The following is a 23374-nucleotide window of genomic DNA, read 5'->3' on the forward strand; positions in this document are numbered from 1 at the left end:
CAGGCTCTTTGGCGAAAGCGTTCCGCATAGACCGCAACTAGTAGCTCCCCCGCCTCATAGGTCAGGGAGTGAAAGTTCGATATACCCGGGGCATACGACTCATACGAAGCGGAACTCACGGGATGTTGACGCGGGAATGCAATCGATGTTACATTGATCTGGAGACCAAGGTGCACACGGGCTGTCTATGACTTCCCCCGTCGGTGTACTTGCGTCACCACTTCCGCCACCACTTCCGCCTGGGCAGGAAGTTTGGCTCCATGCAGGCTCTGCACCGAAGTTCTACTTCCGGTTTGCAGTCAGCCTCGCTTCCGGTTGATCATGTCCAAGACTCGGCGAGTCACGCGGACTTTTCGACTCATACGGAAGTGGAGTCGGAGCTCGACGATCATCTCTCATTCAATGATGACGATGTTGAGTTCCAATTACCGTCACAGCTGGAGCCAACCTTAGCTATTGCAGCACAGGTCGCTTACAATATTTTTCTGACGGCGTTGTTTCATAGACTGGACTTGTCTTACCCCCACCATCAGCGGTGGGTGACTTCCGCCCAGCACCAACAGCAGCTGAAGGTTTTCAGTTCTCTGAGTCTTCTTTAGTTGCTTATGAGCTCCCTAATATTTTAGCAAGCTTTCCAGGCACGGCGAGCTCCCTGACTGTCGGCACGGTGCCTCTCCTCTCTGCTCATGGTCAGGCTCCAGTCGCTGCTAAGCCTTGGCTTGCCACTGTCCAACTTCCACAGGCTAGTGTATCTGCCCTTGCGCGCAGGTTTTCACTCAGCCGTCGGCCTCAGAACCTTATTGACACTTTTTGCCCCACTGAGTGCAGCCCTTCCGGTCACGCCGTAGCTGTCCACTCTTAGGGAGGACGGTTACCGTCAAGACAGACCTTGTGTCTACACAGAAGGTTCTCTTTTTGGTTTGGAAGAGACAGGCAGGTACCCTCTTGATCTTGCCTCTCTCTCTGAGACACTCCTTTGGACACTCTCTCGTTCGATTAGGTCTTCCCTGGATCCGTTTGAGTTCCGGAATGACGCAAGTGTTAAAGACGTCTCGACCTTAGCTAAGGTCAACGCAGAGCAGATATCTGTCTCCCACGCCGTGTTTACACGAGGTCTCTCACTTCCGATTTCACTTCGACTGTGTCGGCGAGTGAAGGATCGTACGCATTAGCTTCAGTTCGCACCACCACGGTGTTACGGGTACTTCTGCACTGGAGTTTTTCGGCTACTTCTGGTTCGTCTTCCGGCGTTCCGGGTAATCGTAGCACTTTGTTCTTTCCTGTCCGCAACTTACGATGTCAACCCTTTGGGGTTCTAGGTCGTTGGGGGCAGTGATGCCTTGTATCTTACTTCCTGTTCAGCTTCGCCTGTCTCGGATGATAAGGTTTTGTACGTGATGGCATCTATTATACAGCTTGCGTCGGTCCCCGCGTCTGACCTTTGGTCTTTCATCGATGAACAGACTATTTCTGGTTTTTCGGCCAAACTCAGGGTTACTCTCGATTTGGCAGCAAAATTAATTCCAGGTTTTTTCTTGAAGACACTTCGTCTTTGGAATCTTTTGACAGGTTGGCTTCCTGGTTTTCGGTATGCCGACCAGTAGTTGCTTTGTTTTCTGTTTTTGGCTTTGTTACGTAGTCATTTGCCTACAAGCAGACTGACCTACGGGCACTGCGGCTTTCAGCCATTTCGTTCATGCCACTCCAGGCTTCGGCCTTTGTGTTTCCCGCACGTTCGGTTGCTGACGTTCAACCAGAATCGCGGCTTTCTCGTACTATCTCCATCTGCTCATGCATGGACTGGAGAGGATAACTTGTGGTCAGTTGGACTTATCGTTTCTGTTTCGCTGAGCACACAGATCTCTTTTTATCACGAAACTTTTTTGGATTACTACGAGTCTGATCAGCATTCTACTTAGGTAGAAAGCGGATGACAGATTTTGTTTGAGTAGATAGACGGTCATTCACGACGGCTGTCGGCCTTTGAATGCACTCTTTTTTGGCCTCTTTAGGAGGTCGTTCGGACTTTCTTTTATCTTCTTCTGTTTTGGCAAGAAGATTTAAAGTCAGTTTGTGTGCAACAGGACTGCCGGTTTTGGCACTCTTGTTTAACTTACTCGACGGGTATTGACAGTCCAGTTCATAGCCATGGTCTTTCTTTGGCTTTTTCTGTCACAACCCATGAGCGTTATGAGTCCTTGTCTTTCTTAGACTTGGACTCTTAACGCAGGAAGCAGGACTGCGTCATACACTCGGTCTTGCTTGGGTAGACACTCAAAGCAGGTCATGCACCAGTAGTAGCCTACTTTTGGCTAATCGTTTGGATCAAGCTGGATTCACAGCTTGGTTCTTTGGAGGTGTTTGTCCCTTATAGTTTAGGAACTTCAGGGACATTTATGCTCTATCTTGATGGTTTTTTCCTCGCCGATGAGGGCTTGATATCTTGTACTCAGGTATCACCTGTTTATCGGGAGGAGATCGGTCACGTCTTTCTTGAGCTGACGTCTATCTCCTAGGCCTGGGGGGCTTCACGCCTTCCCGAGGTCTCACATACTTTGACATTATGTTTTGACGGTAGCCTACAGGGTTCGTCCTATTCAGTTTTGAGCGGACAGCCTTACGTACTGATCGTTCCGTGTTCGGCACAACAGCAAGCGCCCACTTGACGCTTGCTCCCTTCCTTGTCGATTAAATTTTCATAGCTACTTGCTAGTGAAAATTAAGTTAAGACTTTTGCCGCTTTTGCTTAAGCCGCATTTGGTTTGTTGGTGAGCAATCTCGGTTCATTTTTTGATGAGAGGTTGCAGTCTCGCCGGTCTACAAATTATTTCCTTTGTTTACGGTTTTAAGACGTTCTTTCGACTCTTCTTTGTAAAGAGTCTAGTTTGTCAGATGGTTTTTTGTCTTGCATCTTTTCATTGAACAAGGGACAAGTGTTTGTCTTTGGTTCATTACGAACATTAGCGTCTACCTCACGGGACTATGGTGCTGTGGTTTACTCAAGCCATAATCCTTTAGTGCTTCACTCCTCGGAGGGTGTTTCACTTGTGGTCATTTGGAACTCTTTGTTCTATTCAAGCGGGAGACGCACAGGTTCGTTTTGTTTTACTCGCTCGCATCGGAAGACATGTCTTGTTGTCTTCCGAACTTTCACAGCTCTCTTTTGAGTTAGGACTGTCTTCCTGGTCTTGCTGTTTGCAAGAGATTGTTCACTCTTTTCGTCAGCTACGATCAAGACAGGTCAGTGAGGTTGGCGCTCTTTTCGGCTTCTGGAAGACGTAACTCACGAATCTTAAGGTTTTTCACTCGGCTGTTTCACTCAGGTCTCAACAGACTTTATGTGAAAGGGTTATTTATCTAATTTGACCTTATCTGGTAGGTTTTTTTTTGTGACTATCATTAGCATTCTATGGGTGGTTGCAACAACAAAAAAACAAAAAAACAAAAAAAGTTCACGTGGATGCTAGGATGTTCCACGAACTTTTGTTGTTGGCGGAAGACGATGTTTCATTAGTCTGGAGAAACATCGTTCAGAACTAGACAAGACTTTTCTCTTTTTACGCCCAGCGTGAAAAGGGCCCTGTCTTCAAGCCTTTTGTCTTTTGTTTACGTACTTTTTGGGTCTCACGCAAGATATTGAGTATTTTGGACATACTCATTCTTGCATGGCTCATTTTGGGAGTGCCAGACCAGTTCTTTGGTTCTTTCGTTTTGGACGGATAGAGTCAAATTTGTGCAAGGAAGCACTGGCTAGATGGGCTTTCACACTCAGTAAACAAGCTTATGAGTGTGGCAGTCAATGGGGGGGGAGCGTTCTGTCCTTCCTCTGAGTTCGCCTAGAACTCATGGGGCCTGAGCTTGGGCTCTTTTTTATTCGGCGGTTCTGCGACCAGGCAAATCTCGATCGGCCTCACATAGGTGTTTTGGACGTTTTTTAGGACGTCTTTCTTTATTACTTTTGGCGGGTTTTCTAATACCCGCTGGGATGGTAGTGGTTGCTTACCAGTCATGGTTGAAGCAGGCCGGTTTCTTTCTAGAAATAAGTGAGTTTCACTGAGAATCTGTTTACTCGTCAGGATGGGACCAACACCTTTCCGGCTTTGGTAGCCGCAGGGCAGGTTCTCTCTAACTTGTAGAGTGAGTTTCTTTCCCACCACCTACATTAGCAATCTGCTAGATGTGAGTCGGGATAAGATATGTAATTTAATCGAAAATTTTAAAAGTAAATTTTGATTTGATTAATATACTTACCCGACTCACATCGTTAATACCCTCCCGCCTACCCCGCTCTAGTTTACCCTAAAAATGAATGTTTCGCTTCGTTTCGAGTGAAGTATTCCAATATGGCGGCGGCGGTCTCGCGTGCTCAGTCACGTGACGGTATGGCCTTGACCTGTGACCCAGTTTACGGGGTTCTAGGCTGTTCTTTTTTAGGGTTACTTCCCCTTAAGGGGTGAAGCGTAGTTCAGCGTCCCGGCACTTAAACCAGAGGTTAATGCTAGATGTGAGTCGGGTAAGTATATTAATCAAATCAAAATTTACTTTTAAAATTTTCGATTTTGATATTACTTACAAAATTTCACCCTTTTTTAACTTTTTTCAATTCCCATGCCTGGTTAATGTGTGTGAAGACATTTTTGGGGATGGCATTTGAGCTTTTTTTCAACAAAAATCGAGATGGAACCATGACAAACAACAGTAAAAGTCAATCTTCAACACCACTTTGCAAAATATTCAAGTTGCATGAGTGGAAAGTATTTGTCTGTGATAGTGTTTGTTCAGTTTTTTTTGTTCCACTACAAGTTGTTTTTGCGGCTCTTTTGTTTCAGTAAAAGGAGAGCGATCAGATCAAATCACCATACAGCAGGCTTCCATGACTGGAATAAACAGTAAGGGCTTTTCTACATACTTAGAGAAAACTGATTAGCGTTATCCTTTTTGACATTGATATTTTGATCTTGGTTTTTTTTTTTATATCATGTGACACATTATGCATGAAGTGTAGTCTGCGTTTATAAATAAGATCTGCTGTTCCTTCCAGACAAGGTACCAACAAGGAAAGGTAAGTTTTCCTTGTGTACAAAAATGGCTTTTTCTTTGTATGGTTGTTCATTTGGTGTTGTGAAGTTTAAACGCTGTTTCAAATGAGTTCTTTGCAGCTTATAGTGGGTGCTGCTAATTCTCTGCTGAAGCTACAAAGTTGTGTATGATGCAAAAAATAGAATGCTGCACATCTAACATCACATACACAGGGTTGCATCTCAAAATGTCCCATTGGAATTCCTTTCAGTGCATCTAAGGGCGCACTGAGATTACGTACCACTGCGCCGACCCATGCACACTTTTCACGGGAGTACAGTGTTCTGAATGACCTAAGCAAAAACGTGCGCCAAGCCAGGGAATTTGCGAGTTTGTGAAATGTGCTCTGATTGGCTTTTAAAATGTAATTCATTAGTATTCAAGCAATCCTGCAAACTATCTGCACTTGCGCGTTTACCTCTGTGGAAACTGTCAACAAAAGCGATATTGATCGAAAAACACACACACACACACACTAACACTAACCTGATACACTGGCAAATTCTCATAATTATCATCATGTGGCACCAAATAGCACTATTTTGCATCTTTTGACAAAAGTATTTTGGCACCGCCTAACCTGTTTTGTGCGTTTTGCCTTGGACTATGTAATGTCCCATCAACATTTGGTTGAGGGGGACAAATGTCCCACAGTCTTTTTCTTCCAGGCTAAACCCTGCGTACACAAGCTAGTCAGAATCATTCATGCGTTTAGCATTATGCAGCACGCTGATCTACTTAACAGCCGAAATTGTGTGGAAATGAATAGAACCAGTGGTCATCTAGTTTCCTTTAGCTTTTGCTACTGTGATTATTGCTTCACTTCCCGCCATTTAGTACTGCTTTTGACGGGCCCAGTGGCGTGGTGGTAAGACGTCGGCCTCCTAATCGGGAGGTCGTGAGTTCGAATCCCGGTCGCTGCCGCCTGGTGGGTTAAGAGTGGAGATTTTTTTGATCCCCCAGGTCAACTTATGTGCAGACCTGCTAGTGAGTTCGGTGTGTTATAAAAACACAAAAATACCCAGCATGCCTCCCCCGAAATCGGCGTATGCTGCCTTAATGGCGGGGTAAAAACGGTCATACACGTAAAATTCCACTCGTGCTAAAAACATGAGTGAACGTGGGAGTCTAAGCCCATGAACAAAGAAGAAGATAGAACCAGTGCTCTTGAGTAGGTCATCTAGTTTCCTTTAGCTTTTGCTACCGTGATTATTGCTTCACTTCCCGCCATTTAGTACTGCTTTTTCTGTCTAATTTACTATGATTTGCAGGAGATGTCATTTATTCTTATCATTTGATGCATGTACAATGTACTGACTGTTCCTGCATCAAAAGTTTTGCTTTCCTGATTTGGAAATCCCTGGTTCATGCTTAACAAATTTATGTTTTTGCCTGGAAAATTCATGTCCTCGTGCCTGGGTTTAATTGATATTCGTATGCATTCTTTTTGTCAAAAAGTATTCAGGGCCCTCAGATTCTCTCTCTCTCAGACCCTCCCCCCCCCCCCCCTCTCTCTCTCTCTCTCTCTTTCTATTTTGTTTTCTCTCTCAGAGTCTGTCTTCCTCTGCTTTCCCCACCCTACCATTTTACATCCATTTTTTTTCTGTGTCTCTCTTTTCATTTGTTTTTTCTTTCTTTTTTTCTCTCCATGTGAGGTGGAACACGTACAGAGGCAAAAGTGTAAACTTATGTGGACTCTAATTATTATATGCAGCGGTTATGTTAAACACATAGTAATACTAATACATACCATTACATGGTGATTGTAATGAACATATCAGAAGCTAGTTTGTCCCAGCGCCCTGGAAACTGCCAAAGATTAACCCCTTCACTGCCCACCCCGTATGTAATACGTGGTCATTTTCTGTTTATCGTACGCCCATAACCGTATCTCATACGTGGGATTTGTGTCAACATTTCAGGACATTTCTGAAAACTAAATGGGAGGTAACCACTGTCCAAGTACTTGTAGGGGTTCTAAACACAGTTCTTTCCCATAGACCGTTCGGATAAGTTACTACCACTGTGGCAGTGAAGGGGTTAAAGTGTTGCATGTTGTCAAAATAGTATTTTCTGCGGATAGCGTATGGCAACTGAAACTTGAAATGAAGATTTGTGCTTTGAAATGTACGCACTAAGATTTAGATACCTAAGTTTTGAATACTTTACCATTACATGTAATTGTATAAATTAGTTTTGACACTGGACAAAATCACAATGGAAAATAAATGCTTTTTACTGTGAAATGTTCTCTTCAAAGGACAAGAACCAAAGATTCCCAAAGTGCGTAATGGATTCTTTGAGAGTATGTTGTGTAGTCTTGAGTATTTTATTTCTGCAGTTCTGTTTGGCTATTCCTTTTTAGAACTGTTCATTTTCGTACTTGTTAAAGCCTGATTAGATTTCCATGATGTGCTAATTTACTTACTAAAATGTTGTTTCTTTGTTTCAGGAGGAATCCATACTTTCCATGTTTTATGCAAAGAGTTTGGAGAACAAGTGAGTGTTGTTGCATGTGCAGAACACTGCAGGAAAATAATTAGCACATGCTAAAAAGATCACTTTGTGAAAAGTCATTAAATTGAACTTTAGTGGTTATCTGTATTTTGCATTAAATTGTACTTTTTTTGGTTATGTACGTTTTTGTCTCTGAGGAATCTTGAAGATAAGCATGAAAGGTTGCCAAAGATCCAGACTGAAACCCAGTTTCGAAGAAATGTCGCCAGACTTTTGATGCCGTCATAAAGTTAAAACGTGTCAGATAAATGCGCCATTGCCAATCATTGTTGACTGTGCTTTCTAGTGCTCAAAGCAAAACTTGTGCAGCGAAATTCACTGCGCAGCTGTGCGAAGTACTTTACTTTATTTGGGCGGGGATATAGCTCAGTTGGTAGCGCGCTGGATTTGTAATCAGTTGGCCGCTGTCTGCGTGAGTTCGATCCCAGGTTCGGCGGAAATTTATTTCACAGAGTCAACTTTGTGTGCAGACTCTCTTCGGTGTCCGAACCTCCCCCCGTGTACACTACATTGGGTGTGCACGTTAAAGATCCCACGATTGACAAAAGGGTCTTTCCTGGCAAAATTGCTTAGGCACAGTTACTAATTGTCTACCTATACCCGTGTGACTTGGAATAATAGGCCGTGAAAGGTAAATATGCGCCGAAATGGCTGCAATCTACTGGCCGTATAAAATTTCATCTCACACGGCATCACTGCAGAGCGCCTAGAACTGTACCCACGGAATATGCGCGATATAAGACTCATTGATTGATTGATTGATTGATTTACGCTACGTCCAGCTGTGGACAACCTATATTAAAAACAGGCTTTACATTATACACCATTGGTTCCGAAAACTTTTGACAGCTAAAATATTTAATTTCTTGTTTCCATTTTTCAGACTGTAACCCTGAGCGTTGGCAATGGAATGACGGCCAAGAATCAGTTTCCTGTCACTGAAACTGCTTCCATCAAGTAAGTGCACATCATGTAAACAGACTTAGATATAAATAAAGATATAACACACTGCAGCAGATTAGGACATGGTATGGTTCAGTTCTCTGTGTATATTGGAATATATTGGAGTAATTTGTGACACTGCAATATTAAAGGTTATGATGTCACCTTGATTTGAAACTCTTTTAAGACGTATGAACTCAGTAGAAAACCATGCATGTTGCAGGGTGGTGTGCGCCAAGCCGGTGGAGCTACACTTGCAGCCTATTCTGACCCAGGACCCGTCACTGCCACCCTGTCCCGTCACTCATGAGACACACCTTCCTGTGAGTGCAGTCCTCTTACCTATCTGTTTCACAAATTCTACAATCATTTTCTTCCCCATTTGTTTCCCGGCCATGCCTGGTGGATCAAGGGTGGAGATTTTTCTGACCTCCCAGGTCAAAGTATGTGCAGACCTGCTAGTGCCTTACCCCCCCTTCGTGTATACATGCAAGCACAAGACGGAAAGTGCGGACGGAAAAGATTCTGTAATCCATGTGAGAGTTTAGTGGGTTATAGAAACACGAAAATACCCAGCATGCTTCCCCTGAATGTGGCGTATGGCTGCCTGAATGGTGGGTAAAAACGGTCATACACATAAAAACCCATTTGTGCAAAAACATGAGTGAACGTGGGAGTTTTAGCCCATGAACGAAGAAGTTTCCACAATTCTACTTGAAACTTTGGTACTTCTTTTTCTTTTGTGTTCCCGAGCTTTTTACTCTCAGGGTCACTTTGAACCTTGTAGTCTTTCTGTGATAGTAGTAGTCCAGTGGACGATACCTTCCGCCTGTGGTGAGACTTGCGTATCATAGTTCATACCATCTCTTCCCCTGCCACATACTTGAAATTACAATGTACTTGTATGAGACTCAAACATGATAGCATTGTTTCTGTTTGCCACTAGCACTCTGCAGACAATACTGCTTTAACAAGAGCCCATAGAAAATGCAGTCATTGTTTGTTGACTGTGTTACAGATGCCTGTGCACTGCAAGAAAGACCTACGCCTCCAGGTGGCGTTGACTGACAGCAGCGGCAATCGCTTTGACAATTTCTCGTCACTAGCCCTGGATTGGTCAGTCTCGGACACCACCCTGGCCACTGTGGTTCACCCGGAATTTCTTCGTTCTGATATTCTGACAAGTGACGAGGGCTTGCTCACAATCAGATGTAAGTTCACGCTTGTCATTTTTATTGAGACATGATCATTTTATAAGTCTTGGCTGTGCCAAAAGGTGCTTGTTTATTTGTAATGTGACATTTCTTTCTGCTGTGTCTAGAGCTATTGACTGAGGTAGGTGCTAAATGTTGACGGTCAGTACCCCTTGTTTGAGAACTGCCGCAGAATTAATTCGGGTGCTTCCTAAAAATAAAATCCTCTTCTTTGCATTAACTCATTGTCTCCCAGGTACGGATATACCCGTACACACAGTCACTTCAGTCGCTTCCTGTAACGTCCATCTAACGCCTGCATTCCAGCGTGTTGATACACAGTTACTACAATTCTGAGTGACCTGCTGCAGCACAGCTGGTCTCGGCTAAAAGAAACTTGGTCAACATAGCTGGGGTAGAAAGTGTTAAGGCTGTATTTCAGTGCATGCATGCATGTTCCTTTAGTGGTATAAAAGACTGCATTTTTGTCGTTTCTTGCTTGTTTTATCTTGAGAGCTTTCCCGAAAGCAGAAAATTAAAAAGCTTTGAGTGTGTCTAACAAGTTATAGCAATTCAGAACTGTAAGCGGTTTTTGATTTTTTCAAGTGTAGTCCATGTCTTCTTGTTAAGCGTCCTCTTAACATGATCTGCAGGCAGAAATTGTAAGATACCTGACTTGTCAAATTATGAGTTTATGACTCTGTGCAGCATACCAGACCATGAAACCGTATGGCAGGACTGGGACTGTGGTTGTCACGGCTACCATTAGCAGCTACAAACAGAAATACTTTAGAGCGGCAGGTGTTCGGCTGCAGGTAAGATTTGTGAATGACTTTTTTCATTTCTTTGAGCTTGAGATTCATCATGATTCATGACCAGTGAGTTTACTTTTTCTATGGGTACCTAGGTCAAGAAGGTATTTTTTTAATATGAAGATAACAAGTTTTGTCTTCATCTGTGCTTTTTGTGAACTGTTCTAGCTTTTGATTCCAAGGTTAAACTCTTTAAATAGTAGCAGATTGTCTTTGGAAAAGGGATTGTAGGGTCAGTGGGACCAAAGTCATGCATTGGCTTTAAATAAAAAAATGTTTTGGTCAAACAGTGATCTTTTTGTCTGCAGCATGTCTTGAAAATGCCATTGACATTTTGGTGTTGTACGTTTGTAACTCGTCTTATATCATGCAGATTGTTCGTACGTGAATGCATTTTTGTTGTAGGAAAGAATCAGCCCCAAGATCAGCAAGTCTGTGGAACTGTTGCTCGTGGAGGAAGCAGTCATCTCCCCTGACACCTTTTCTATTTTTAATCATCCTTCCAATAAGGTGTTTTATTTTGAAGATATCTTTTGTAGAGGACACATTTGAAAATTATGTTTTTGTAAAGATCATATTTTTCATGTCTTGGACATTTAAGATGATGTCATATTTTAAGGTTTGAGACCAAATGTTCAGGGATTTTGTTTTATTGTAAGGTTAGATTGCTCCTTTGTTGTTTGGGGATGGGTGGGGAGGGGGGATGCAGTAAAGATGGAACGCATTTATGCTGTACCTGCTTGTCTCAGGACAGTGCGTGACCTCATCCAAGGTTGTAAATTACTACAAGTATTCACGATAAGTTATCTGATTTGCAGAAACCTTAGTACTTGTTACTTTTGACAGAGACTTAGGTAGTTATAACTTGTGCTGCAGACCATGTCATGTCAGATTGTGTGTCACGCAAGGTTGACAGCTTCAGTGTGTCTACAGGTGATGATTAACGTGGAGAGAGGGTCTGGCTACTTTCACCTGGCCAAGTTGGAATCCCAGGTGTTGGACACATCCTACATCTCCAGATCCAAATCTGTGCTGGTGAGTATTGTGTCAGAACTGAGAAAGTTTATTGTAAAGGCCAACTGACGCGTTAAAACTGACACATATTTAACATGCCGAAACACCTCTCTCACTCTAACACTCTCTCTGTGAGTATTGTGTCAGATTACTAGTGAAGCTAATTTTGCAGAAACACAAAATCCCTTCAGATTCAGGGGCTTTTCTGCCTAAGCCCCACCTTGAACGGTTGAAAACGACGTTAAACACCAAATAAAGAAAGAAAGAATGCCTAACCCCCATTGGTTCTTGTCCCTTGACCCTACTGAGAGTCTTCTGTGGCCCCCCTCCCCCCTTCCTTTTCATTAAAAATGGAGACTTCATAACCCCATGTCTGAGTGTAACCTTTGGTTGTGAGTGTTAAATGCCAAATGGAGTGTGGGAGAGTTCTTTAAAGCGGAACCACTGAATTTCTACCCCTTTAGTTTTGTTTTGTTTAAAAATGTTATGGGGAGTTCTAACAGGTAACTATGTTTTACAGGTGAATCCACTGAAAGATGGGTCGCAGAGTTTCACAGTGTACGACCTGTGTCTGGACGTGCTGACACATCCTACGGCCACGGTTTATGTGTCTGGTGTGGGCAGCATTCGGGTCACTGTTATTGATAAGGTAGGTCCTCAGGTTACTTCTTGTTTCTGTACTTGTATTTATCATTCACTTCCAGAATACACTGCTCCACTCAGCCCTCACTGACATTCAACCAAATACCTACACGTGCCCATTTACACACAAACATGTAGGGGGGGGGGGATATCTTCTCCTCAGATACAGCCAAATACCTACCCGCTTACACACAAAGCATACAAAAAATGGGGGGGGGGGGGGGATCCTTTTCCAGTCACATACAACCAAATGCCTACCCTACCCACATTTACACGCAGATCATCGAGATAATTATAAAAAAAACATTTTTTTACTAAGACCGGGAGTCGAATCTGTATTGCATGGATCGGGAAGCGCTGTACCAGTTCACTGCACCACAAAGGCCGCTGAACATGAAAATGCCCAAACACGCTCACAAAAAATACTCAAAGCAGTTTGCTAATGGGGGGGTGAGAAACTGAAGGAGTAAGCTAAGGGAGGTATTTGCCATTGATTTAAAAAAATAAAAAATAAAAATTTGGTAACAGGTTGAGGTGCAGAAGGAGGTGAGAGCCACAGTACAGGTGCTAGATGCTCAAGGTCACCCGCTACTGTCCAGTTTCTTCACCCTCATGGGACTCAAACTGGAGCCTGCCTCCGACATTGTCACTCTCAGGTCAGTATCTGTGCTTTGAAGAAAGCTTTTTACAGGCAGATTTGCGGAGATCAGTGAAAGTTTCAAAGATTCTTTGGCTTGGATTTTGTGTAATTGCTTCAGAAAAAGGCCAGAAAATAGTGTTTAAATGTCCAAAATTTGAAATTTTTGGGGAAAACCTCTTTCAGCCGACTACCATGCCTGATTATACCCAGCAGTGTGTGAATTATTGATCAGAGGGATTTAGCTGTCACAAAAAGTTCTGTAGTTTCTGTGATGTAAAAATGGAATAGCCCATGACAAATAGGGTTGGATCTGCAGATTTCACAATAGATGCCCTGTCACAATTTGTGACTTCGAAATTTCACATCAGTGAATTGTAGCGAAATTACAAATTTGAGTGAAATCACAATGTGGGTGTAACCTTCTTCTGTCACCACATTTCAGATTAAGTGGAATTAATTTAGATTTACCAAGCACAATGTTATTTTGCATATAGCCCCTTAACTACCGAAAGAAAACGAAAGTGAAACTAGAGTTATACCCCAGAGTGACCGCCCTTTGCAGGTGGCGCCAGCAGTGCTTGGCGCCAAGCGCTGTCAGCTGGAATGCGGCACAGGCAACGCGGGCGCGCCACTTATCACTTCACCTCTTTTCGCCGACGTGTACACATCGGCAGTGCTTACGGTCTAGTTTCCTGGATCTCTACCGGTTGTGTTTTCGTTAGTGATTCTATGGCTTATTCTTCTTGGAAGAAAATACATAAAGAAGATTAAGCCTCCTTGTGTCTGTGTCACGGTGTTTTTCCCTACGCTTCTGGTGTGAATACCGTTGGTTTTCTTGTGATCTTCACACGCGACCGGTGTCTTCTTGTTCAGGGAAGTGAAAAAAATTTTCTATTTTTGATTCAGCTATCGTCTGCTTGCTAGCTTTATCTTCTTCCTAGTTCATTCACATTATAATTATGTCTGGTTCTGATCAGAGCCGGGATAGCACGGGACGTTGGGCCCCCAGCCCGTCCCCTACTCCTAACGCTCTGCGTAAACGTCGTTCCAACCAAAGAAAGTTGGATCTCCTTTAACAAAGGTTGTTGAGTGCGCCGATTTCTGGCCGCTCGACCCCGGAGCCCCCTTCCCCTTTGAGTGGGGGCTCCGAGGTTCAACCTTCCCTCTCTCACCCGCCTTTACGGAGTGAGACTCCCTCTGGTCTACTACTTGGTTCCGGGGGGCAGGCGGGTGGTCCGGTTTTGACTGACTACCCCCCTCCCCCCGGTCTTCAGGGTCAAGGTCCGGACCAACTGCGGGGTCAAGTCACGGAGGCTTTGGAGGCGGTCTCAGCGCTCCCCTCCACTGCCTCCCAGCTACCTGCAGCGTCCTCCGCAGCTCTCTCTGCGGCCTGTCAAGTTTTACGGGACGCTGGCTTCCTGGGGATTTCATCTGTCCAGTCACTCGCAGCCGCTTGCGTGATATCGGACTTAGATGGCCTGGTCATGTCGGTTGACCGCTCCTCTCCCAATCACGGGGACGCCGACCGGACCACGAGCCTGGACAAGGCCCGGTCAATAGGCCTGGGCGAGTCCGCGGCCCGGGCCCCGTGTTCTCGCGGGGCCGGGGCCCGGGCCGCTGGCCTGGACGGGGCCCGGGCCGCTGGCCTGGACGGGGCCCGGGCCCCGTGCTTTGACGGGGCCTGGGCCCGGTGCTCCGACGGGGCCGGGGCCCGGGCCGCTGGCCTGGACGGGGCCCGGGCCGCTGGCCTGGACGGGGCCCGGGCCCGGTGCTTTGACGGGGCCTGGGCCCGGTGCTCCGACGGGGCCGGGGCCCGGGCCGCTGGCCTGGACGGGGCCCGGGCCGCGGGCCTGGACGGGGCCCGGGCCTCTAGCCTGGACGGGGCCCGGACCGCGGGCCTGGGCGGGGCCCGGGCCGCTGGCCTGGTCGGGGCCCGGGTCCCGTGCTCTGGCGGGGCCCGGGCCCCGGGCCCGGTGTGGGCCCCGGCCCGGGCTCCGTGCCCCGACGGGGCCGGGGCCCGGGCCGCTGCCCTGAACGGGGCCACGTTTTGGGACAGCTCCCGTGCCGCTCCTCCTAACGGGCCCGCGGCCCGGGACGGTTCTGATGTGGCCCCCCCTCATGGGGGACATACCTCACAGGCAGTGACCTCCTCGGTTCTGGCGGGCTCTGGTTTTGACCACCCCCAGGACTTTGATTTTGGCCTGCCTTCCGCCTTTCGGGAGTTCGACGACATCTCGTCCGAGGACGATCTGTATCCCGATCTTCAGCCTCCTAAGGTTGCTGACACATCTTCAAACAGTCTTCTTTCAATGATGTCCTCATTCAAGGAGGAACTCTTTTCTCTGAGGCGCTCCGTCCAGGGTCAGCTTGACTCTCTCTCCTCTGCAGTCCGGGGAGGAGGTTCCGGTTCTATACCGTCAACCACACACTCTGAGAACCCCTCGGCTCCCCCGGCTCCACGCCATGGGTGTCCTCCTTCTCCTCCGCTGGCTCTTTTTGAGTCAGAGGAAATTTCCCCTGAGGACCCGTCTGCCGACAGGTCCACGGTGACAACCACATTCCTCAACCTGTTGGCGGACAAGTTGGGAGACGGGGCGTTTTCCGAAGGCCAGTCCTCTAAGGCTAACGCTCGGGCGGCCTTCGACTCCATGCAGGGGGGTCCCCTGAGTGACAGGCGTTCGCGCCTACGACTGACCTGTCACCCTAACCTTCGGTTGGCGTGGGACCTCGTGCTCCAGTCTTTCCGGTCTAATGATTCGGACAAGACTGGCAGCACTGTCCCCCCAGAGGCCCAGGACACTGCTCCCTCTTTCCCCAATCCTAGGGATCCTTTTTCTTTCCCTAGGATGACTTGTAAAAGCGGGGGTCAGTTCGCGTTCGACGCTAGCACCCTCCCTTTTCAACACACCAGTAAGGCGGTGGGTGCCGATAACGAACCTTTTCGGGGCTCTGCCCCTGCAGTGTCCTCCTTCGCTTTGACCCCGTTGGCTTTTTCGCATTTGGAGGGGGTTGTCAGCGACTCTCTTCAATGTCTCTCCAATGCATGGCATTGGTCAGACGCTGCCATCAATTCGACGGGTACGGTGGCCTCCGGTTCCAACCTCCGGTCTGGTTTCACGCCCCTAGCCCAGGTGGACGGTAACCAGGCCGGACACGCCTTTTCTGCCCTTAGGGCCGCTATGACCTCTCAGACGGAACTTCTCCTCCGTCTCAGAGCACAGCTGCTCGCGCTGTTCCGGGACGCACACCTTAAGTCGTCCTATCTCTCACCTGAGGAACGGCGTTCTTTGCGGAACACCCTGACCACGCCGTCTGCACTGTTTCATCCCGGTACTGTCAAGGCCGTGGTTGAACAGTCGCACAAGCGGCGTCAGTCAGATTTCTTGGTAGGGTCGCGGACGTGTTCTGCCCCTCCTCCCAAGCGTCACAAGGGCAACCCACCCAAGGATTTCCGCCCCCCTGCCACTCAAACTTCTTCTTTTCAACCGGTGCGGCCCACTCGGCAACCGGAATCTCAGAATTTTCGCCGCCCTCAGCCCGTCGGGCAGAAGCGGCAGAAGGCCCGGAAACCAGGGCAGAAGGGCCCCCAGAAGCGGCAGCCTTCTTCGGGTCCCTTTTGACTCGCCCCGCTCGCCCTCCCAACACCCCGCCCCTCTCCTGTCCTCCGTGGGCTCTCTTCGACGTGCTCTCCCGGCTTGGGAAAAACACGTTCGAAATCAGTATGTGTTGAGAGTGGTACGGACGGGGTACTCCTTCCCTCTGGTTTCCCCCCCTCCTCTCACGGGCGTCCCGATTGCGTTCCCAGAACCAAGCAACCCCTCTCGGGCTCTTGCTCTGGACGCAAAGGTCCGGGACCTGTTGACAAAAGGCGCCATCTTCCCGGTGTCCAACCCCGGCCCGGGATTTTACGCCCGTCTCTTCACGGTCCCCAAAAAGAACGGCGAGTTCCGGCCGATTCTCGACCTCTCTGCTCTGAACGAACACATTCAAAAGTCTCCTTTCAAGATGGAGACTCCCCCCTCTATCAGACTTGCCATCCGGCCGGGGGACTGGGCCACGTCTCTCGATCTATCGGACGCTTATTTTCACATCCTGGTCCACGAGAACGTTCAACACCTCCTCCGGTTCGTCTGGTCAGGGGTGGTCTACCAGTTTCGGGCCCTCCCCTTCGGTCTGTCTCTGGCCCCCCTCATTTTCACCAAGGTCACCAGAGAACTGGCTGCCTTGGTCCGGGCGGAGGGAGTTCGCCTGAAGCTCTACCTGGACGATTGGCTGACCCTGGCGGCAACCCAGTCCCTCTGTCGGACTCACTCGCGCCTGGTCATGGACTGGACTTCAGAGTTGGGCTTTCTGATCAACCACTCCAAGTCCGACCTCCACCCGTCCCAATCTTTTGTCTATTTGGGCATGTCTTTCGACACGGTGGCCTACACGGTGGCTCCCACCTCAGCCCGTCTCGACGCCCTGACGTCACGGATTGCGCGACTCAGTGCTCGCCGCACCGTGACCCTTCGTCACCTTTGCCAACTCCTGGGTACGATGGAATCTCTTTCCCCCCTCCTTCCCCTGGGGAGGGTGTTCAAGCGTCCCCTCCAACGAGAAGTCGCTCTCCGGTCCTCGAAACCACCTGTCTACTCGCAAGTGATCACTCTGGGCCCGTGGTTTCTGGCCGCTGTCTCTCAGTGGTTAGACCCGGTGTGGCTGAGGACCCCGGTACCCATCCAGCCCCCAGCCCCTCAGGTGTTTCTTTTCACGGACGCCTCCAAGACCGGCTGGGGCGCTCACCTCGATCTTCTCGAGACCTCCGGCCTCTGGAGCCCTCAGGAGTCTCTACTCCACATCAATCTCCTCGAGATGGAGGCAGTTCGCCTCTCTCTCCTTCAGTTTGCTCCTACCCTTCGGGGAAAGTCTGTTCTCCTTCACGGGGACAACACAGTCTGCCTAGCTTACCTGAAAAACCAGGGGGGCACACACTCAACGTCCCTCTCGTTGAAGGCCGAGCAGATCTTGCTTTGGTGTTTCCAGCAGAACATCCTCCTCTCAGTACAGTTCATCCCGGGGAAACTGAACTCCCTCGCGGATCTCCTCAGTCGCCGAGATCAGATCTTGCCGACCGAGTGGACCATTTCCCACAAGGCCCTTCTTCCTCTGTGGTCCCACTGGTTCACTCCGTTAGTGGATCTCTTTGCCACTCGGTACAGCAAGCGACTCCCTCTGTACGTGAGTCCGTTTCACGACCCCATGGCCTTCGGAAAGGACGCATTCGCTCTGCCATGGTCGGGTCTCCAAGCCTACGCCTATCCCCCGACGGCTCTGGTAACCCGAGTCCTAGCCAAGTACGCTCAGGAGAGGCCCACACTGCTTTTGGTCGCGCCCTTTTGGCCCACGGCAGCTTGGTTCCCCGAACTGGTCGCGCTCTCCCACGTTCCCCCGTTCGACCTCAATCTCGACTCGCTCAGTCTCCTGCAACCTCGATCGGGCATACCACACCCCGCGCCCGACTCCCTCCGCCTGACCGCCTGGCTTTTGTGCGGTCAAAACTGCGAACATTAGGACTTTCGTCACACGCTGTTTCCTTGTCTCTTGACGCTCGGCGTCCCTCTACTAACAACCTTTACTCCCTACGCTGGTCCACTTGGGTTTCCTTCGCTGCCGGAAAGAAATTTGACCCATTACAGCCTTCTCCAACCCAGCTGGCTAATTTCCTTTCCTCCCTTCATCTACAGAAAGGTTTCAAAGCTTGTACCCTCTTAGGGTACAAATCGTCGGTCACCAGTACCATCGCGGCTGCCACGGGGGTTAGGCCTCTCCATCTTATTCATTCTTCCCTCATCACCAATCTGATCGACGGAATTAAGAATCGTTCTGTGCGCAAAACAGTCACCTTTCCCAAATGGGACGTTTTCCTCGTGCTTAACGCCTTGAGGTCTCCTCCGTTCGAACCTCTGAGCTCTGCCTCCCTTCGGGACCTCACTCTCAAGACCGTTTTTCTTGTTTCGCTCGCAACTGCTCGCAGAGTCAGTGGTATCCACGCCATTAGTGGTCTCCCACACGATGTCGAGTTTGCCCCTGACCTTTCGTCCATGACTCTTTCCTTTTTGCCTGAGTTCAGAGCAAAAAAACCAACTGGCTGATGTGTTTTCAGCCCCCATTGTCATTCCCTCTCTCACTCGGGACCTTGACTCTGATGATCCGGATAGGTTTTTATGTCCCGTTCGGGCCATAAAGGCCTACCTTGACCGTACTGCTTCTCATAGGGCCACTAAACGAGCCTTGTTTATCTCCCTTCTGCCTAACATGGAACGAGATATCTCCAAGCAGACGATTGCTCGCTGGTTAGTTTTTCTGATCAAACAAATTTACAAAAACGCTAACCTGACACGAACGACTCCGGTTCGTGCACATGAGATCCGGGCCATCAGTTCCTCACTCAGTTTCGTTCGGGGGGTGCCGTTGACTCAAGTCATGCACGCAGCCTACTGGAGGTCTGTGTCTACCTTCACAGACTTCTACCTCCGCACGTTCTCGGCTAGACGGGGAGACGAGACCTACGGCATCAAGAAAGCTGTTCTCTCACAATCTCTGGTCTCTCTCTAGGTGAGTGTTGTCTCTTACCATAGATATGTGGATATTTTCAAATCCTTGGTTCATTCAGACAGGGGCCAGGTCCTTAGGTGTTCACTGTGCGTGCACCTCTGCCTTCCCCCTGCTCTGCCAACCTTCGTTTGGGAGTGATAAGGCATGGGATCCCAACCTCCTCGGTGGTATTCTATGCAAAATAACATTGTGCTTGGTAAATCTAAATTAATCATGAAAATTTATATTAATTTTCTTATTTATTTATACTTACCAACACAATGTTATTCTTATTGCTCCCTCCCTCCTCCCCTCTTCACATGCCTATTCGGTTTTATAGGTGAAGTGATAAGTGGCGCGCCCGCGTTGCCTGTGCCGCATTCCAGCTGACAGCGCTTGGCGCCAAGCACTGCTGGCGCCACCTGCAAAGGGCGGTCACTCTGGGGTATAACTCTAGTTTCACTTTCGTTTTCTTTCGGTAGTTAAGGGGCTATATGCAAAATAACATTGTGTTGGTAAGTATAAATAAATAAGAAAATTAATATAAATTTTCATGGTCTTTTGTATTGGTTGCATTCTTCCTAATGTTTATGCCTAGATGTTTGCAAATGTGCATGTATGCATTCTGGGCTAAGGGTTATGAAAATGTCTGGGTACAATATTGGGGAAGTCCTGGTCACATGATCATCTTTTGACTTTTTTTAATTCCTGAGGTTAATTATTATTTGCTAGAATTTGCTGTGAGCAATGAGGTTTAGACTTACAACACAAACACTTGATACCTGTTCTGGGTTTTTTTCCCCTCAGACCAGTGGAAGGCCCATCAGGGGATCAGGTGTCAGCGCTGTACACAGTTCATGGTTCAGTGGTTGGTCACACTACACTGACCGCCACGGCTCGCTTGCCCAGTGGTCAGACCATCTTCAGTCTTCCCAAACCCATTGAGGTAATAACCATGCTTTTGTGAAATAAGATAAATCTGAAGAAGTCTGTGACTGTCTGATGAAAATTTGATGAAGAGTTTACCTGAACTGGTTGCTGTTGTTTTCTTTTTGTTTTAAAATCTGTAGATGTATATTGGTATAACTAGCTGTTTCTTGTGGACAAATATATAAGTTTAGTTGACTAACTGACAAGTTACCGGCACGGTTGGCCTAGTGGTAAGGCGTCCGCCCCGTGATCGGGAGGTCGTGGGTTCGAACCCCGGCCTGGTCATACCTAAGACTTTATAATTGGCAATCTAGTGGCTGCTCCGCCTGGCGTGTGGCATTATGGGGTTAGTGCTAGGACTGGTTGGTCCGGTGTCAGAATAATGTGACTGGGTGAGACATGAAGCCTGTGCTGCGACTTCTGTCTTGTGTGTGGCGCACGTTATATGTCAAAGCAGCACCGCCCTGATATGGCCCTTCGTGGTCGGCTGGGCGTTAAGCAAACAAACAAACAAACTGACAAGTTTACTATTGAAGACATTTGCTTAAATTTACTAGCTCAGAAACTTCTTCTATTTGAACTTTCAGAACATCACACCCCTCTTTAGGGCTCTCTTCAACACACATCCATGCAGTCTCTTTCTTACATGCTTATAGTTATACTGACCCTATTTAGGTATAATTTAATTATTTGCCGTATTTTGCAGGTGTTTCCCCCTCTGCGACTGGAGCCCAAGAACATTACTCTCATCATCGGAGCCAAGTTTCAGGTAATGCTTCACTTTATGTTCGGGTTTTTTTCCAGATAATTCTGAAAGGAAATAATATACAGGGGAGTTTTTGTGTGTACATGTGTATTCTGAAACATTATTCTATGCCTATTTTAACTAATGAGAAAATAATATACATGGGGAGTTTTTGTGTGTGTACTTTATGTATTCTGCAACACTATTCCATAGCTGTTTTAACTAATAGCTGTAGTAAGGACACAGTCACAGAACACTGTTCAATTTCACCATTGTGAAATCCAACTCTGCTTGTGTCTACTAACCATTCAACCACTGCCATTTCAAATGACTGAAAACTCAACCACAGAGAATTTGTCTGTCCATGATGGCAAAAATCTGAAGTTGTAACCATTCTACCACTGCTCTATCAGGTTATCGCTGTCGGAGGGCTTCAAGGATTAGAAATGATCTGTCCATGATGGCAAAAATCTTAAATTCTAACCATTCTACCACTGCTCTTTCAGGTGATCGCTGTGGGAGGGCCTCAGCCACAGAGCACTGTTCAGTTCAGCATTGCGAACTCGGACATCTCTTCAGTGTCGTCCAGTGGTCTGTTGGAAGCACTGTCGCTGGGCACAACACGAGTGGTGGGCAAGGCTGTTGGGGTGGATCCTCTCACTGGAGCGTCGGTTGACTACTCTCAGGTAACCATCAATCAATATGAGGCTTATATCGCGCGTATTCCGTGGGTACAGTTCTAAGCGGAGGGATTTATTTATTTTTATTTTTTTTTATTTTTATGCAATTTATATTGTGCCCATATTGAAGGCGCAGGGATTTATTTATGCCGTGTGAGATGGAATTTTTTGACACAATACATCACGCATTCACATCGGCCAGCAGATCGCAGCCATTTCGGCGCATATCCTACTTTTCACGGCCTATTATTCCAAGTCACATGGGTATTTTGGTGGACATTTTTTATCTATGCCTACACAATTTTGTCAGGAAAGACCCTTTTGTCCATCGTGGGATCTTTAACGTGCACACCCCAATGTAGTGTACACGAAGGGACCTCGGTTTTTTGTCTCATCCGAAAGACTAGCACTTGAACCCACCACCTAGGTTAGGAAAGGGGGGAGAAAATTGCTAACGCCCTGACCCAGGGTCGAACTCGCAACCTCTCGCTTCCGAGCGCAAGTGCGTTACCACTCGGCCACCCAGTCCACGGTATGTCTTTCTTTATGTTATACAGTTTTAACGACCTCCAAAATTCTGAGAAAATCAGGTCGTAAAAAGGAGGTAGTCTTAAAAATGGGGGTAAATGTAAATGTTTAAAAAAAAAAAAATGTGTTTAATGTTACCATTTTTGTGAGGTATAGATGTGGTTTGACAGTAGTCAGGGTCAGTGGTTTGGCTGCGGTGGAAAAGTCAGGACTGATTTTGTTTTGTCAAAGGGATAAATGTTGTGGTCATTTCTGGAAAAAGTTAAGTTTTGACATTTTTTTCTGTGTGCTTTTACTTTCATTCAGGATAACTTGTGTGACTCTTGTGTCTTAGCGGTAAGCAGTAGGCATCTGCAGATTTAAAGGGTGATTGAATTTAAAGTGATCAGATGATTTTGTATTTAAAACTCTCAGCGAAATTCCAGGAGACTTTCTCATGCAATGAAAAGCGAACTAAAAATGAACTTATATGTGGAATACATGTACAATGTCTACTCAATCTGTAGCAGGACTTCTCTCATGCGTGGGAAACATGAAAAATGGTGTACAATATTTTGAAATCTAACCAGCATCCATTTCAATCAACCGATATTTGTTTGAATATATCTTTCAGGATGATGCCATTGTGAATGTTGTGCCACTGAGAGGAATCAGGATCTACTCGCCTCTGTCTCGTCTCCAAACAGGCACTAGGGTAAGAACAGTTTCCTGATGAACCTCTCTTTCTGCCTCGTCTGGAGTCTATTGTTCTCTACCAAAAAAAAATTGCCTAGCTTTTGTCAAGAAAGAAAATCAGCCGTAGAGCTAGTCAGAAAAAGTTAAATTCACTGTGACAATAGCAGTGTCTGTAGAATAAGAACAGAACCAGTTACTTTCTGAATTTTATTGATATTACAATATTGATTAAAATAAAGAAAATCTCACAGACCACCAAAACTGATTATGTTGACTGGTCAACAATTTGTCAATTCCTTTCTTTGAATTGGATGGCCAGCAATGTACTATTCTGTTGTAATATATTTGATTGCTCAACTGAATATTCATAATTTGTGGTGCTTTTGAACTGTCATAAAAAA

General features: G+C 47.0%; 1 protein-coding gene across 1 annotated transcript in view; it reads left to right on the forward strand.

Moving 5' to 3' along the window:
• LOC138971224 (nuclear pore membrane glycoprotein 210-like) overlaps positions 1 to 23374 on the forward strand; it is a 69060-nt gene that overhangs the window by 24899 nt on the left and 20787 nt on the right. Inside the window, exons 17-30 of the mRNA XM_070343906.1 lie at positions 4830 to 4889; positions 7532 to 7578; positions 8480 to 8553; positions 8762 to 8861; positions 9557 to 9749; positions 10440 to 10546; positions 10949 to 11053; positions 11477 to 11578; positions 12078 to 12206; positions 12728 to 12855; positions 20223 to 20361; positions 21052 to 21114; positions 21597 to 21776; positions 22912 to 22992. Coding sequence (XP_070200007.1) covers positions 4830 to 4889; positions 7532 to 7578; positions 8480 to 8553; positions 8762 to 8861; positions 9557 to 9749; positions 10440 to 10546; positions 10949 to 11053; positions 11477 to 11578; positions 12078 to 12206; positions 12728 to 12855; positions 20223 to 20361; positions 21052 to 21114; positions 21597 to 21776; positions 22912 to 22992 — 1508 coding nt within the window. The remainder of the gene's footprint in view (positions 1 to 4829; positions 4890 to 7531; positions 7579 to 8479; positions 8554 to 8761; positions 8862 to 9556; positions 9750 to 10439; positions 10547 to 10948; positions 11054 to 11476; positions 11579 to 12077; positions 12207 to 12727; positions 12856 to 20222; positions 20362 to 21051; positions 21115 to 21596; positions 21777 to 22911; positions 22993 to 23374) is intronic.

Source organism: Littorina saxatilis, linkage group LG7 (genome assembly GCF_037325665.1).
Source record: "Littorina saxatilis isolate snail1 linkage group LG7, US_GU_Lsax_2.0, whole genome shotgun sequence".
Classification (NCBI taxonomy): domain Eukaryota; kingdom Metazoa; phylum Mollusca; class Gastropoda; order Littorinimorpha; family Littorinidae; genus Littorina; species Littorina saxatilis.